Raw genomic sequence first — 17,175 nt, 5'->3', positions numbered from 1 at the left:
GGGGGGGGGGGTCTCACTTTTCAAGGTAAAGGACTGCTCCCGGGGAATTCTAACTGAATTAAAGCATGGTCAGCTGTGTGCTGAGGACACAGCTACAGCCTGAAGTGGTGACTGCTATAGAAGGAATGAATTAATTCATTTACTTCTACCCAAACCAAACCAGAATCTAGAAAGATACTTTTGTCCTTCCCAAATCCTCCGCTTCCTTGGTCCTAGGAATTAAACCCAGGGAAACCAGGGCCTGTTGACACACCTAAGCTAACAGAGGCTACAGCCATGGCCACTAGGAAGATACATTGGGAGGAGGTAGGATTTTCTTAGAGACTGAAGGAGACTTTAAGAAATACACCCCCCACCCCCCATCCTTTCTACTTCGTTACAAAAACCGACATGAATTTGTTTCTGACAAGAGACGGTGGGAGATGAGGATGGGAGAAAGACCCATTCAAAGGCCCAGAACTAGAACTTGAGGCGTTTTACTTGGCTTCTTCATCTCCACTCTTCCAAGTGAGGTTGACAGTATCCAGGTACAAGGACTGAAGTTGGCGCTCAGAAAAGATTTACGGAAAAGTGCAGGTCAAGATCAGAAAAGCCCCGCGAGTGTAGTCTTCAGGGCTTATGACACCCCACCCACCACCTACCGCCAACCCTACTGGCTACGGCCTTGGGCAGGTACTTTGAGACTAGGTGTAGAACATATCTGCTACTTGAGCAGGCCTAGGAGACTGGCTTCAGGTGAACGGATGTTATTTACATTTTGGGAGTAATATTTTATGGGATTTTTAAATGGGGAGTCCCCGACTCCCCCCTAAACTAAACTAAAAACTATGGACACATGTTGACCGTAGAATTCCTATTCGTTCTTGCCAACCTCTTCTATGAGAACCTACATGGGAGAAGAGGTTGAAGCACCTGAAATAGACTGAAGATTTACGGGCGGTGGTTTCACGGGAACTACAACTCCCAGAAACCCTTGCGGCAAAACCCGCGCTTATTGGCCATCGGTAGGACCCGCCGCTAACGTGACGCATTTAAAAGCCAATGGTCTAGAGGCATCTCCGAGGTCCAAAGTCCGAGGCTTCCGTTAGTTGCCGGGACTTCTGATCCACAATCCTGTGACGTGAGCGGCTCCGTGGATCTTTATATGTGGGGCGGGGAGGCAGAGAGACCAAGGTATTTCGTGTTTTTTTTTTGTGGCCAGGCCTGGCGGGTGTAAGGGAGGCCCAGGCTGGGCAGAGAGGGAGGTGGGTGGCACTTAAGGCCCAGGGATGTAGTCGTGGGAAGAAGTTGAGAACCAGGCGGACGGTGTGTGAGGAAGAGTTGGAAGAGGACCAGGCTGCAGTGGAAGCAAGCTAGTGTGGGTTTTAACAAGTGAATATATCCCTTGGCATGCACAAATTATACTTATTGTAATAGAGCTTAAGGGATATAGACTTATTTGTAATAAAGTCGCCTACGAACTTTGAGGTGTTTGAACAAACCGAACTAAGAACTTGTTTTAAATCACAAATCGTAATAGTCGAGCTTTTAGTTAGTTAATTGCGGGAGGCTCTAACGGGTTAATCAGTTAAGCTGTAGCCAGAATCTCTGTCCCACTTCTCTCATTCTTTTGGGAAGGCAGAAGGGGATTTTTTTTTTTTTTTTTTTTTTTTAAATCTGGTTTGGTCTTTTTGAGACTGGGTGTCGTTTTGCAATCTGTGCTATCCTGAAAGTTGTGTGTACCTCAGCGTTGCACATGCACGTGCACTTGCTTTGGTGCATAGTTGGAAGTCATGTGGCAACCTTTGTGAATTAGTTCTCTCCTACCGCTTTGTGGGATTCTGGAGTTGGACTCAGGTATCAGGCTTGTGCACAAGCCCCTGATAACTGCTGGGCTATCTTGGCTGGCTTTCAGGTTTTGTTTTATTTTGTTTTTTTAATGATGAGATCCTTAATTGCTTTGGTCTTATTAACCTTAAGTCAGTGACTCCCAAATCCTTCCCCATGACTGCCTAAGGTACATCCATTGCTACCTTATAGGCATCTTACATGAAACACATTTAATATTAATTTTGTCATAACTGGCTATATCTCAGTTGGTGGAGTGTTTGCCTGGCATACACAAGGTTCTAGGTTCCATCCTCAGCACCGCACAAACAGGGCCCGTATTATTCTCATTACACAGGAAGTACAGGCAAGAGGACTAGAAGCTCCAGGCCCGTCTGGGCTACATGAGGGTCTGTATCAAAAATAAATATGTTACATACTACACACCTTCCTCCTCTTTGAAGCATGCCTGCCTTCTGCATCTCTGGTTAATGGTTCAGCTCTTTGCCAAGCTAAAACTTCGCATGCTGTCCCTGAAGTATTTTTCAGTGTTCACATCGTGTCTGATAGCATAGTCTTTTTATCTGCTGGAGAAACATCTCCTGCATCTAGCCGTCTTTCTCTGTGGAAACAGCTACAAACTTTGTTTCTTCTCTCTTTTTTTATTTTATCCTATGTTTTTTGGTATTTTTCTTTTTTTTTTCCATTTGGTTTTGTGTTTTGTTTGTCTGTTAGCCCCACCCCTAGCCCCACCCCTGCCAGGGTTTTTCTATGTAATCTTGGCTGTCTGGGAACTCACTCTGTAGATCAAGTTAGCCTCAAACTCAGAGATCTGTCTGCTCTCAGGTTCTGGGGTTAAAGGTGTGCGCCACCACAACCTGGCTCTTACTTTTATCTGTTATTAAGAGTTGCTTTTTTACCCAGGCAGAGCACACATACTATGGCAGCTGTGTGGAAGTCACAGGACAGACAACTTTGTGAGTTTGTTCTTTCCTTGAACTTCGTGGGATTCAGGGATTGAACTCGGGTTTTATGTCGAACACTTTTATCTGCTGAGTCAACCCACTGACTCTTTGTTCACTTGACTATTGTGGTGTTCAGACTCATCCCCCACCCCATGTGACTCTGGTTGGCCTATATAGTCTGTCTGTCTGTCTATCTATCTATCTATCTATCTATGCTCTATATAAACCATGCTGGCTCTTACTCTCAGAGATCCTGATACCTCTGCCACCTTTAGGACCAAAACAGATCAAGATAATACAAGCCCTTGATGTCTTAATGCTTTCTGAAAGAACTTCATTTCTTTTAAGTAGGGGGGAAGTGCTGGGGGTTGAACCTAGGGTTTTGAGCATCTGAAGCTGAAATTCTACCAGTGGCCCACATCCTCAGATCTGGAAGGACTTTTTTATATGCTGAAGGTGTATATCCAGTAGTCTAGTTTGGGAAGAGAAAAAAAGAAGCAAAATCAGCTGGAGGGGGGTGGAACACACCTTTAATCCCAGCACTTGGGAGGCAGGTCCCTGTGAGTTTGAGGCCAATCTGGTCTACAGAGTGAGTTCCAGGACAGCCAGAGCCATACACAGATGCCCTGACTCACCCCCCTCCCAAACCACAACAACAAAATCAACAAAGAAAAAGCCAAAATGAGGGTCAACAAGGTGGCCAGCAGGTAAGGATGATTGCTACAAAGCCTAACAACCTGAGCTTATATCCAGGACCCCTATGGTAGAAGAAGAGAACCAACCCCTAAAAGTTGTTTTCTGACTTCCACATGTTCTGAGAGAAGGGCTGTCTGAAAAGGACTTGAAGTCAAATCATGAATCCAGGCTAACAACCTGTGTTCTGCTTGATCCAACTTTTCCAGTCTGCTTCTATGTTCTGCTTTCTCTCTAGAGATCTGTCTCTATTCTGCTTGCTCACGATTCTGAGATCTCTCTGTCCATGTCCTGCTTGCTTGTGACAGTTCTCCAAGCAATTCACTTTCTCTCTCTCTTTTTTTTTAAGATTTATTTATTTATTTTATGCAGGGACATTGAGTACACTGTTGCTGTCTTCAGACACACCAGAAGGGAGCATCTGATCCCATTACAGATGGTTGTGAGCCACCATGTGGTTGCTGGGAATTGAACTCAGAACCTCTGGAAGAGCAGCCAGTGCTCTTAACCACTGAGTCATCTCTTCAACCCTCACGGTTCTCTTTTTATCCTAAAAAATTCTCTGGATAGCTCATCTGCAACATGCTGGTCCAGTCTTTTATTTTCCCTATCAATCCAGTCATTTACTCCAAGTTCCCTTTTGCTTTTCTTAAGAGTCAGCATCCCATGACCCCAGCCCTTTGACTCTTAAGAAACAGCAAGCATACATTTTTTTCTTAACATTGCAAAAGAATTCAGAGATCTGTCTGCCTTTGTTAAGCACAGATAATAAGGGTAGGACCCTGCCCTGAAATTACCACTTCCACCATGCCTGAGACTAACCTTGCTCTGTCCCAGGCTGATCCTGAACTCAAGAATCTATCTGCCTTTGTAAGCATAAACAAAAAAACTTAGCTGGGTGGGATCTCCTGTGACACATTCCCTAAATCTCTTTATCTCTTTAGTAATTTTCTAACAAGTTGGCTCCCAGCACAGCTGCTTTTGTTCTTTTAGATTCGTGAAGCCCCTCATATAATTCATATTGCATCTTTACATTTTGCGTAGTTGAAAAATAATACATTTTCGTACTCATGTATTTAAAGCTCTTTCCCACAGCCTTAAGGGCAGTCTTGGAGATCCCAGTGTTTACCATTTTGCTGAGACATAGCCCACACCCTCGACTCCTGGTGTTTCTAATTATCATAGAGTCATTAACAGGGAGGACATTCCTCAGAAAGAGTCCTGCACTGCTGTGGGCCCCAGGACAAACAAGCCTTATGCTCACAGCAGCCATGGACACTCCTGGAGACTCACACATAGGGCCCTGTCCGAGGGGCAGGAGCCATGTCACTCTGTCCCCATCAGGGCCATGCCAGGCTTGGCACCCAGCCTTTACACACGTTCACTGATCGTTGTTGGGGAAACTGCCTGCTGATAGACATGTAATCTAGTTCACAGGTAGAGCAGTTGCCTGGCTTGTTCAGGTCCTGGGTTCAACCCTCAGTGGTGAACAAAAATTTGTTAATATTCTTTGTTTAAAAGCTTTATAAGTCTTTAAACTCTTTTTGAAGTAAGTATATTTTTATATATTTACATTTTACTATAAGAAGATAATTTGAATATATGATTATTAGAAAGAATTCCCTCCAAATACAGAAACTGAAAAGTCTACTCTCTTATGCCACTTCATCTTACTATCTACTATGAACAGTTTACATATCATTCCTGACCTTTTCCTGAGTCTTAATGAAAACACACACACACACACACACACACACACACACACACACACACACACGTAGACACATAATGGTGTATGTTTTTTCTAAATAGCACATATTTATGGGTTATCATATGAATTCCACTCTTCTTTGAAATTTCTCACTGAAGTTCCGTTTTCTCTTTTTTGAGCTCTTACCCAGGCTGGTCTCAGACTTATGGGATTAGGTGACCACCTGCTCAGCTGCTTGAGTATCTGGGCCAATGGGTGGTACCATCCCTGCCTCCAGTTGTCTAATGCAGTGGTTCTCAACCTTCCTAATGTTGAGACGCTCTGAAACAGTTCCTCATGTTGTGGTGACTCCCAACCATAAAATCATTTTGTTGCTACTTCATAACTAATTTTGCTACTGTTATGAATCAAAATGATATCTGTGTTTTCTGATAGCCTTAGGTGACCCCTGTGAAAGGGTAGTTCAACCCCAAAAAAAGGTTGAGACCCACAGGTTGAAAATCATTGGTCTAATTCCTTCTGTATCAACACTATTTTTTTTTTTAAATATTACACATGGTAAGCAATCTGTGTCTCACAGAGTATTACACTTCACACTCTGACCTGCCTGTTCTATTTCCTTTGTTGAGACAGGGTCTCATGTAGTCCAAGCTGGCCTTGCACTAGCTGTAAAACTAACAGTGGCCTTGAATTCCTGATCCTCCTGCCTTCCACTCCAAGGCACTGAGAATATGGACCTGAACTTCAGTGTTTGCTCACTATATGAGTGGTTGAACCTAGCACCAGAACATCCCAGGCAGGTGCTCCACCACTGAGTTATGTGCTCGTACTAGTTTTTTTTCCCTTGCAAAGATTGCTGCTATGAACATTTATATATGTGATTGACTTACAGTAGTATGTAGTCTTATATTTTGCAGACTTTCTTATTTATTGTTTTATTTAGGTCTTTAACCATCTGGAGTTTATTTTGTTGTAATTTTTTTAACTTTTTGGAGCTTTTGGTTTCATTATCTAAAATAAAAGTTATTCTCTCATCTACCATGATGGTGCATGCCTTCAATCCCAGCAGATCTCTATGAGTTCAAGGCTAGCTTGGCCTACAAAGCAAGTTCCAGGACATTCAGAGCCACATAATAGAAAGACTTTGTCTCGGGCTAGAGAGATGGCTCAGCAATTAAGAGCACTGACTGCTCTTCCAGGGGTCCTGAGTTAAATTACCAGAAACCACAACCATCTGTAAATGGGGTCTGATGCCCTCTTCTGGTGTGTCTGAAGACAGCTACAGTGTACTCATACATAAAATAAATAAATAATTCTAAAAAACAAAAGCCTATATGTCTCAGGCTAACCTCGGACCTCATGTTCACTCTGTATGTCTGCCTCCTTCCCTTCATTTTACAGCTCAGGGAAAGACTACTCACATCACATTTGAAGTTGATGAAGTTCTAAAGTAAAATAGTGGCAGCCATCACCACACAAAAAGATAAAATTAAAACTCCTGTATTGATGACAAGAGGAATTTCAGGATTATGTTTGCTTTCTCTTCGTTCTAACATAAAGATTAGTTATGAATTTGAAAGCCTTAGGCAAGACTGCCTTTGGTGATCAACACCACAATCTTTTTGGTTTTTCGAGACAGGGTTTCTCTGTGTAGCCCGGGCTGTCCTGGAACTCACTCTGTAGACCAGGCTGGCCTCGAACTCAGAAATCTGCCTGCCTCTGCCTCCCAAGTGCTGGGATCAAAGGCGTGCGCCACCACAGCCTAGCTCAACACCACAATCTTAACATTTGGGAGGCTGATGCAAGATAATTTCAGAGAGTTCAGAGCCAGCCTGGACAACTTAGTGAGTTTCACACTAACTAGGGTGACACAGTAGGGTGATACATGCAGACAAGTTCTCATACACATAAAATAAATAAATCTAAAAAATTAAAAATAGAGAGAGAAAAAAAAAGAAAAAGAACTACAAATACCAGGAGAAACTCTAAATCTAAATTCAATAATTGTTCATATGTGCACACACTCATATGTGCCTGTGTGTGTGTGTTGTGTTTTAATATATTACAGGCTATGTTCCAGTTCTAAAACTACTCCTTGAGAAAGTTTCATTTCCTAGCATTGCTTATCATGCTTATATTTTATAGTAGTCTCTTAATTTTCAAGTTGCTCTCCTGTGTCCCTCAGCATTAACCTGTGAAGGTCCAGGTCTGTCCTAAAGATATAACTTCTGCATTTGCTTGATTATAACTTTTCTTTCCCCTCTCCTCTCTTTGGAGATAGGGTCTCACTCTACAGAACTAGCTGGCCTAGAACCCACTCTGTAGACCAGGTCGGCCTCAAACTTGCTGAGATCCTCCTGCCCCAGCCTCCTGAGTGCTGGCATTAAAGGTATGTGCCACCCACGCCCCTTTGTAACTTTCCTCCTTAATCATTTCAGATAGCCTTTATCAGAAAGGATGGAGTTGGGAAACGGAAAACTGCTTAGGACAGGACTGAACTCACTGAATCAAGCAGTACATCCAACCCAGGGCCTTGCCTGGACTGATGGGAACCATGTGGTGCTGACTGATTTACAGCTTCATAGTGGAGAAGCCAGGTTCGGGGACTCCCAAGTCATTGGAAGTTTTGAGTCTGTCTGTGGGGTTTCCTGGGCCCCAGTCAGCACAGTGCACATGCCCGCTCTGCTTGCCATCCAGCACAGGATGCTTGTCTCCGTGTGGCAGCTGTGTCCCAGCACTACAGGATCAAGCAAATGGCAGATGTCTCAGACCTCTGAAATCAGAGAGTCACTTCCTATCCTTCCTCAGGGCTGCATGTGGCACCCAAAAGACGCTGTCCTGACTGTGTTGACTGCACACGATGTTTCCATTTTTCCCAACGTTCACCAAGATGGTTGCAGGGTAAAAGTGGACATCAACACCAAGGGCCGAGTTTACTGTGCTTGTTGGACCCTGGATGGCCAGAGGCTGGTGGTGGCTGTAGACAGCAGCCTTCATTCGTATATTTGGGACAGTTCTCAGAAGTCTCTTCACAGCTGCTCCTTCTGCCCAGTGTTTCCTGTGAACTGTCCCATCCGCTCCATCACAGCCACCGTGAACTCACAGGTTGCTATAGCCACCGAACTTCCACTCCATAAGCTTTGTAGCTTAAATGCATCCTTTGATGGTCCACCGAATGGTGAAAACGGTGCTGTACATCCTGTGGGTGAAGCGCCCCCTGTAGATGGGCAGGGAGCTGCTGCAGAAATGAGTTCTGGAGTGACAGTTTCTCCCTTTTCAGTTCCTCTGGATCTGACTCACATACAGTTCAACCCATCCCGAGCAGAGCAGAGTCCTCTTATTTGTTTAAGACAAAAGGACTACTTAACAGGAACTGGCCAAGATTCTTCACATTTGATCCTGGTAACCTTTAAGAAAGCAATTACCATGACAAAAAAGGTCGCTATTCCGGGCATTCTGGTTCCTGATTTAATAGCATTTAACCTGACAGCACAGCTAGTGGCTGTGGCTTCCAATACGTGTAACGTGATTTTGATCTATTCCGTTGCTCCATCTTCTATGTCGAATATCCAGCAAATTCAGTTAGAGAGTAACGAAAGACCAAAAGGCATACGTTTCTTGACAGACAGATTATTATTAATTGCTGTAGGGAAACAAAAGCCCACTGAAACAGCCTTCCTTCCTTCTTCAGAGTCTGATCAGTATACTGTTCGACTGATAGTTAGAGAAATAACACTGGGAAGAGAATCTTCTGAAACCTCTGCTGAAAGTCAGGATGCTTACTCTGACATCAATGCTCTATTAAATAAAACAGATGGAGAAAAAAAGTTCACTGAGAGCCTTTCCCCAGGTTCGAGTCCCCTGAGCCAAGGGCTCTTGCTAACAGCTAACTCTAGTACTCAGAGTGGGAGGTCTGGAAGAGCCCTTATTCAAGAAATTAAAAGTCCCTTGTCCCCTCTGTCCAGTGATTCCATTGTCCATGAAGCCCTTCACAGGCCCTCCTGGCTTTGCACAGCATTGCCTCGACTCAGCAGGACCCCAGAGCACACCAGCACCCCAGAACTGAATCCACCTCAAAAAGAGAACTTACAAAAAGAAAAGCAAACTTGCCCACTTTCCAGAGAGCTGGAAATCCTGTCTCAGCACCTGGCTGGCATGCAGCAGCATCTTTTTGAGCTCATGGATTTTCTACACAAGGAGAAGCGACTCCCTTCCGCTCATCCCCCCTCTCGGGATCCTCCCTACGTTCACCTCATTTACCAGGTAACATCATTTTGAGGAACTTCCACTATGCAGGAAGCTCTTGCACCCAGTCTGTCCTGCCAGCAACACTGGGGGGTGGGGGGTGGGGGGTGGGGAGCTCTGAGTGAAGCTCAGTGACCTGTTAGAGCAGTTTGGCATTCCTTTGTACAGCGAGATGGATGTTAGCTGACCAGAAGTGTTCACACCAGGCTTTAGCACGGTTTTATCATATCCTTGGTGTGGAAATTAATGACTACACTCCGTTGACTTATTTAGGGGAAAAAATAGGGTTAATTGTTGGTTCATTATGAAAACCTTTGGTGTGTGTGTGTGTGTGTGTGTGTGTGTGTGTGTGTGAGAGAGAGAGAGAGAGAGAGAGAGAGAGAGAGAGAGAGAGAGAGAGAATAGTGGAGAGGGAGGGAGAGAGAGATAGGGAAGTCATTTAGAATGTTTTGAGGCAGGAGAGACGGCTCAGTGGTTAAGAGGACTAACTGCTCTTTTAGAGGACTGGTGTTTGGTGTTCAATTCCCAGCACCAATGTGACAGCTCACAACTATCTATATTTCCAAGATCTGACACGCTCACACAGACATGCATGCAGGTAAAACACCAATGTACATAAAATAAAAAATAAGATGTTTTGGATGCATCGTTATGCATGCAGATGCAAATAGTCACACTTGTTTTTTTAAAAAAAAATTATTTATTTTATGTATATGAGTACACTGTTGCTGTCTTCACACACACCAGAAGAAGGCATTGGATTTCATTACAGATGGTTGTGAGCCACCATGTGGTTGCTGAGACTTGAACTCAGGACCTCTAGAAGAACAGTCAGTGCTCTTAACTGCTGAGCCATCTCTCCATTCCCCCTCACATTTTTTTTTTTTTTTTTTAAATCACAGACACTTCTTTTCACATTGGATCTGGCTTTGTCCCATCATGGTCACTTATTTTAACCATTAGTCCTGTGGCTCTTCCCACATTTGCCTACGTACATATAAACTGCCACACAGATCCTTGCTTGATACATACAGTGTGTGTGGAGTTCGCTGTCACTGTTTTGCAACAGTGGAGTCACCGGTACATTGTACCTCAAGCTGAGTGTGCATGTTTAGCCAGCTCTGTTTTCAGTTGGGCACCTCAAATGATGCTAAAATAGTGTATTTATTTATTTGTCTCAGTACCTTTATTTTTGTTGGATTGGTTCTAAGAAGTGAAGTGCAAATTTGAAGAGTGTAGTTCTACAATTTTGTTTTTGTTTTTGAGATCGGATCCATGTAGCTCAGGCTAGCCTCTCCAGGATGGCATTGAACTTCTTGTAGGTAGTATATGCATGTTCATGGGAGTCATGTACGTGTGCACATTGTGTCTAGAGAGAAGTCTTCCCACGTGACCAGGTTTCTCACTGAACCTGGATCTCAGTGATTTGGCCAGTGAGTTCCAAGGTCACCCATCTCCATCCCAGCCAGCACCTACCCTTGTGGGGTTTTGTTTTGTTTTATTGTTTTTTCTGGCGCTAATGCTTCTGTGGCAGGTACTTTTCTGCCTAAACCATCTCCCTGGACTAAGACCCCAAGCTTCTTATCCTTCTGCCTTCACTTCTGAAGTACTGGCTTACAGGTGTGCACCCCAACACCTGGTTTTATGCTTTGCTGAGGACCAACTCAGAGTCTTTTTTTTTTTTAATGTAAGGTTTATTTATTTTATGTATGTAAGTACACTGTTACTCTCTTCAGATAAACTAGAAGAGGGCATCGGATCCTTTTACAGATGGTTGTGAGCCACCAATTGGTTGCTGGGAATTGAAATCAGGACCCCTGAAAGAACAGTCAATGCTCTTAACCGCTAAGCCATCTCTCAAGACCCCAACTCAGAGTCTTGTGTGTTGCTAAACCAACCTCTACCATTTGAGGAGAACTGACTATTTAATATCATTTTCTGCTTGTATTTAAAAAGTTTCTAGGAGCTGGAGAGGTGGTGGTTAAGAACATAAACTAGTCTGAGCATAGTAGCAGATTCCTTTAATCCCAGCACTTGAGAGGCAGAGGCAGGAGGATATCTGTGAGTTAGAGGCCAGCCTGGTCTATATAATGAGTTCCAGACCAGCCAGGCCTTCATAGTGAGATCCTCTCTCAATAAGGAAAAAAAAAAAAAAAACTCTTGAAAGAAAGAAAGGAAGGGAAGAAGGAAGGAAGAAAGAAGAGAGGAAGGAAGGAAGGACGTGCACTGCTTTCCTGGAGGACCAGAGTTTGGTGCCTAGCACCTGGAACTCCAGTTCCAGGGGATCCAAGCCCTCTTTACCTCTTCTGGTATACATGTGGTGTGCAGAAACATGTGCAGCAAAACACTCACACACATAAAATTAGTTTGACTCATTTCACTGAACCAGACCTCCAGTTCCATTGTAACACTGTTCCCCAAATACTTAATGAAGATATTTAAATAATAACTAAAAGTAATGTATAATGTAAAAGTAACTTTTATTTTATCATTGTGCGTTTGTATATAATATGTGTCTTAGGGTTTTATGGCTGTGAACAGACACCTTGACCAAAGCAAGTCTTATAAAGGACATTTAATTGGGGCTGGCTTACAGGTTCGGAGGTTCAGTCCGTTATCATCAAGGCAGGAGCATGGCAACGTTCAGGCAGGCACGATGCAGGCAGAGCTGAGAGTTCTACATCTTCATCTGAAGGCTGCAAGCAGAATACTCACTTCCAGGCAGCTAGGGTGAGGGTCTTAAAGCCCATGCCCACAGTGACACACCTACTCCAACAGGGCCACACCTTCTAATCATGCCACTCCCTGGGTGAGCATATACAAACCATCACAGTATGTATGTGTGAGATGGGCATGCATGTTCCATGGCATGATGTAGAGGTTAGAGGACAACGTTCAACATCAGAAGCCGGGTGTGGTGGCAGTGCTGAGGAGGCAGAGATTGGTGAATCTCGAGTTCAAGGCCAGCCTTATTTTCAAAGACAATTGCAGGCCAGCCAGGACTCTGTCTTAAGACAGACAAACAAACAAACACATCAGTTCTCTCCTTCCACCTTGATTCTAGGGATTGAATTTGGGTTATCACAACCTAAGTGACAAGTGCTTTTTCCCACTGAGCCATCTCACTGGCCTGGTATCTTAGTAATGAAATGTTTGCTGTGATGAAACACCATGCTCAAAAGCAACCTGTGGAGAAAAGGTTTATTTTGCCCATAGTTCCACACAACAGCTCCAGAAGAATGAGCTCATCATCATGCAAGTCAGGAACCTGGAGGCAGGGGCCATAGAAGGGTGCTGCTTACTGACTTGCTCCCCATGGCTTGCTCAGCCTGCTTTCTTATAGACTCAGGACCACCAGTGCAGGGATAGCCCCACCCACAATGGGCTGGGCTCTCTCCCATCAATCACTAATTAAGAAAATGCCCTACTGTCTTGCACACAGCCCAATCTTATGCCAGCATTTTCTCAGTTGAGGTGCCTTCCTCTTGAATGAATATACCTGTGCCAAGTAAACTAGCCAGCACACCTAGCCCTAGAAGTCATATTTTTTATTCTATATTCATGATTATTCTTTTAGGCTCATAATGAGTCTTAAGTTAGAACTGTAACAATTTAAAGATATTTTCCTCTGGGTACATTTTAAATCACTTCTAAAATGACTTCACTCTTTGATGACTTCAAAAAATGTTTGTGTTTTGAGCAGGGTCTCACTGTGTAAGCCTAGGCTGGCCTCAACTTGCCTTGTAGATCAGGCTGGCCTTAAACTCACAGAGCTCTTCCTGCCTCTGCTCCCCGTCCCCCAGTGCTGGCTCTGAGCCATATCCACTGTGTCTAGCTCCCTCTACATTGTTCTTAAGAGATGTCATTTCGTTGCTTTAACAGTCAGTTAACCATTTTTCCTTTTACTTGAAGAAACCTTGTTCTGTAGGTCCTGCTGAGAAAAGAGCTGTGCTTCTCTGTGACGGCAAGCTACGGCTCAGTACCATTCAACAGCTGTTTGGCCTCCACCTTGTTGAAATGCTGCACGGTAGGTGAGAGCCAGGGCACCTTGTCCCTCCCTTTTGATCTGAAGCTTCAGGAGTGGAAATGGTACCGTCCAGCCATTCAAGAGATTCGCTAAGTAGTTAATAAATAGGATTAATTGCCTACAATATACCCCGGCCTACTAGAGATAATACAGCCCACTGAATACGAGCCCTTTCCTGAGGGACTTACACCCAGCTTGGAAAATGTACACCTTTTAAAAAGGAAACTGAGCTGCAAGGCAATACATAGCTGCAGTGTGCCTGTTATAATCCAGTGCACTGGCCATGGAAGCACTGCAGTGTTGGTGGAGCTGACATTCTCAGGTGGAAAGAATGGGGGGACGTGAAAGACAGGACCACACAGTGAGATCATGTTAGCAAGGCAGTCACGGAACATGGCTGCTTGCTTGCTTGCTTGCTTGCTTGCTTGCTTGCTTGCTTCCTTTTTTAGTAGCCTTGGCTGTCCTGGAACTCACTCTGTAGACCAGGCTGGCCTCAAACATACAGAATTCCAAAGTGCTAGGAATGAAGGCATGCACCTCTACCAACCAGCTCATTTTTTTTTACCAGCAGCGACCACATTGAACATAAGACATTTTATTTTTCCCTTTAGCATTGTAACATTTTTCTGTTTTGACAGATACATTTATAATATGGCTTTACAATTGCCATTTTTGACAGATAGGTTAGTGTTATTTCTGAGGTATATCATTTTTATTTTCTTATATTTTCTTGTTTGCTTATTTTTGTTTTATTTTTAAATAATTTATTATCATTTTTTTTTTAATTTATATGTTTCTCCGGGCATGTATATGCATGCAATACCCATGGAGGCCAGAAGAGGGCATTAAATTCTCTGTGACTGGTGTTACTGATGTATGGTCTCCCTCATGCACTTGCTAGGAATTTAACCCTGGCCCTCTGGAAGGACAGCTAGTGCTCTTAGCTGAGCCATCTCTCCAGGTCTATCTTTATTTTCTATGTATAAGTGTTTTATCTGTACACCGTGGGCACACTGGCCTAGGAGACAAGGGCATTGGATCTAGCCTTCTGTCCTTGGAAGGCTCCGAATGCTCGCCATGCACACACAAACACATACATACATACAGGCAGGTCACTCATACTTGTAAAGTAAAATAAAAAATACAGATTTAAGTCATTTTATTTTTCAGAAAAAGGATTTATTCACTTATTACACATTACACTTATCACATTGTATACAATGTTTTGCCTGCATGTATGCCTGTGCACCAGAAGAGGGCACCAGCTCTCATTATAGACAGTTGTGAGCCACCATGTGGTTGCTGGGAATTGAACTCAGGACCTTTGGAAGAGCAGACAGTGCTCTTAACCTCTGACCTAGCTCTCCAGATCCAGTCATTTTCAGCTTTAACCATTATAAATAACACTAAGAAAAACCTTCCTACATATCTGTTTTCTTACTTTTTGAAGTGTGTGTTTTTCAGAAGTAAAGCACAGGGTCTCTGAGACTTGAAGGACCAGAGATGATCCAAGTCCATATCACACTACTGCCCCAGAGCAAGTCGGGGTTTTCCAGGCCACTGTCCTACTTCTAGTCAGCTTGCCCTCCTTGGATAGCTGCAGTTGGTCCTAATGTTAGGTGATGGAGTTCATAAGGTTTTATATCAACTACTGAATCTCCCTCTGTACAAGGTAGCCCCGTGTAGTAGTGCATACCTGTGGAACCTGTGACCCCAGCACTCGAGGCTCCCATGCTTACCAGTGTGTGGCCAGCCTTGGGCTGCGTGGTCCCAGAGCAGCTCCAGCTCCAGGATGAGACCTAACAGCAGTCACGATGTCTTGAGTCATCTGTTTGTCCTTAGAGCATGGCACAGTGGCCTAAAGTTCTGCACTTCATTTGCTTTGTAGATTCCCACTGGATCCTCCTCTCTGCCGACAGCCAAGACTTCATCCCATTAACTTTCACAGCTGCCCAGACAGTCGTGGTGAGAGACGGCAGCCTGTGCAGGCCAGAGGAAGCTCTTTCCCACAGTCAGGGTCCGGATCCTCCACCTGAAGTCTTCGGAGACCTTGCTCCCCAGGATGTGGACACAGCTGGCTGTTTCAGCAGCGTGACCTGATGGCTGTTTTGCAGAGCACATGTGCTTCCAGGTTCCCCGTGGGCTGTGTGCTTCTGGGCAACAGGGCTAGTGGCTGCTTATGTATTCATGACTGTGCCACTTTGAGGACAGAATTCTAAGAACGAAACAATACCACATGGCATATGGATTGTACTTGATGATTTCTCCAAGGCCTCGCTTCCCCGGCTGGAAGCTTGTTAGCGCTGCCTGCGAGTGTTCCTAGGATGCAATGGAGTAGGGTAGGTCTTCTTCTTGCTCTAAAGATGCTGGTGAGAAGAGCTTCTGGGGAGCCTGTGCTTCAGTGCAGCCTTTTAATCCACTTCCTGGAGCAGCAGGGACTCGGTGCAAATAAACTTCCAATATTTGACCCCCCTGGTACCACCTGAGCGCTCTCGGCCACCCACGTGGGGAGACCACGCCTTGTTCTCTTGCCTTGCTGTTCCTAGAGCTCTCCTTGAGCTGTATTCTTTTATCTTCCAGTTTGAGGATCACAAAATGTTCCCATCCTTCCCTCCCAAGAATAAGCCTTCACAGTTAACTTTTCGTTTGTTTGTTTGTTTGTTTGTTTGTTTGTTTATGAGGTGGGGCTCATTCCCATTTGAACATGCCAGACAGGTGCTCTGGCTTCCACTGAGCCGTGTACCCCCAGCCCAACTTGTCTCGTTAACTCTGGTATTTTTCTCTTAACTCCTTTCAAATCTGAGAGATCAGCGTAGGATCAAAAGTATTTTAAAAAGTTGAAAGTTTCACAGAGATCTGAAGGAGCTCTGGAGAGCCTCAGTTTGTGTACACATGGTAAGGCACCGGCTTAGGACAGTGGGAAAGACCCTGATCCTTTAAGCTGCACCTCACTGCTGCAGGCAGTAACCCCTGCCAGGCCCTGCAGCCAGATTGACCTGGCCTGGGGCGGGGCAGCACATCTGCAGATGCCTTGCTTCAGTCATCGAGGCTCCATTAACACACGTACTCCCCTCCTTTTTCCTTTAAAAGCACCCAGAGAGGAAGTATCTGGTGCCTTTGGGGACTCCTGTCTGTCTGCTGCAGTTTATGAAGATGGAGCTGGGCTAGGAAAGATGCAAAGGCCTATTTTGCGGTTCAGAAGTGTTAGGCAATTGCTGGGCTAATGGATGGGGAGGCTGTGTGTCTGTAATCAGTGGCCGGACAGTGGTGCTGAGGGGAGGCTGAGACCTGGCTCCATCTGCAGAGGAAGTGGCTGCGGTGTGAAGTCACTGCTATTATGAACACAAAGAGGGACTAAGGGACCCCGAGTAAGATCAATGTGGCTGCCTCAGATGTACTTTATAATCTCAGGGCAGAATACTCGCAGTGAGTCTTCAGTACGGTCTCAGCGGCTGTGATGGTTTTGGTTGTTCTGATGATGTGGTCTTTATGACTATCTGGATTTGCACATGCATAATTGCCACTTTTATATTTCTTCTGGTGGACATAGTGCAGAATGTTGATTGTTTCTTTATAATAAATATGATTCCAACTGATGGCAACTCTAACACATGTTTCCTTGGCCTCTGCTGTTAATATGGTCTTTGGAACAATAGAGGCCAGTCCTGCTATTTGCTGGCTCTAGAGAGAAGCACTAAGTCCTTTAGCGTATTTAATGTGACATCAAA

At 44.4% G+C, this 17,175-nt stretch overlaps 1 protein-coding gene across 2 annotated transcripts; it reads left to right on the top strand.

Moving 5' to 3' along the window:
- Positions 1–1,027: 1,027 nt before the first annotated feature.
- Positions 1,028–17,055, top strand: Wdcp (WD repeat and coiled coil containing). Of its 2 annotated transcripts, XM_076942142.1 has the most exons (5): positions 1,028–1,173; positions 2,731–2,783; positions 7,614–9,438; positions 13,333–13,447; positions 15,336–17,055. In XM_076942142.1, the coding sequence occupies exons 3-5, from the start codon at positions 7,633–7,635 to the stop codon at positions 15,545–15,547; spliced, it is 2,133 nt and encodes a 710-aa protein (XP_076798257.1). In that variant the 5' UTR covers positions 1,028–1,173; positions 2,731–2,783; positions 7,614–7,632; the 3' UTR covers positions 15,548–17,055. The 2 variants fall into 2 exon arrangements, with proteins under 2 accessions (XP_076798257.1, XP_034370461.1); XM_034514570.2 differs by lacking the exon at positions 2,731–2,783 and having other exon boundaries at positions 1,059–1,173.
- Positions 17,056–17,175: the final 120 nt, after the last annotated feature.

The sequence above is a fragment of the Arvicanthis niloticus genome, chromosome 11 (assembly GCF_011762505.2).
Source record: "Arvicanthis niloticus isolate mArvNil1 chromosome 11, mArvNil1.pat.X, whole genome shotgun sequence".
NCBI classification, from domain to species: domain Eukaryota; kingdom Metazoa; phylum Chordata; class Mammalia; order Rodentia; family Muridae; genus Arvicanthis; species Arvicanthis niloticus.
The sequence above is the reverse complement of the archived record's forward strand: the minus strand, read 5'-3'. Positions and strand labels throughout refer to the sequence as shown.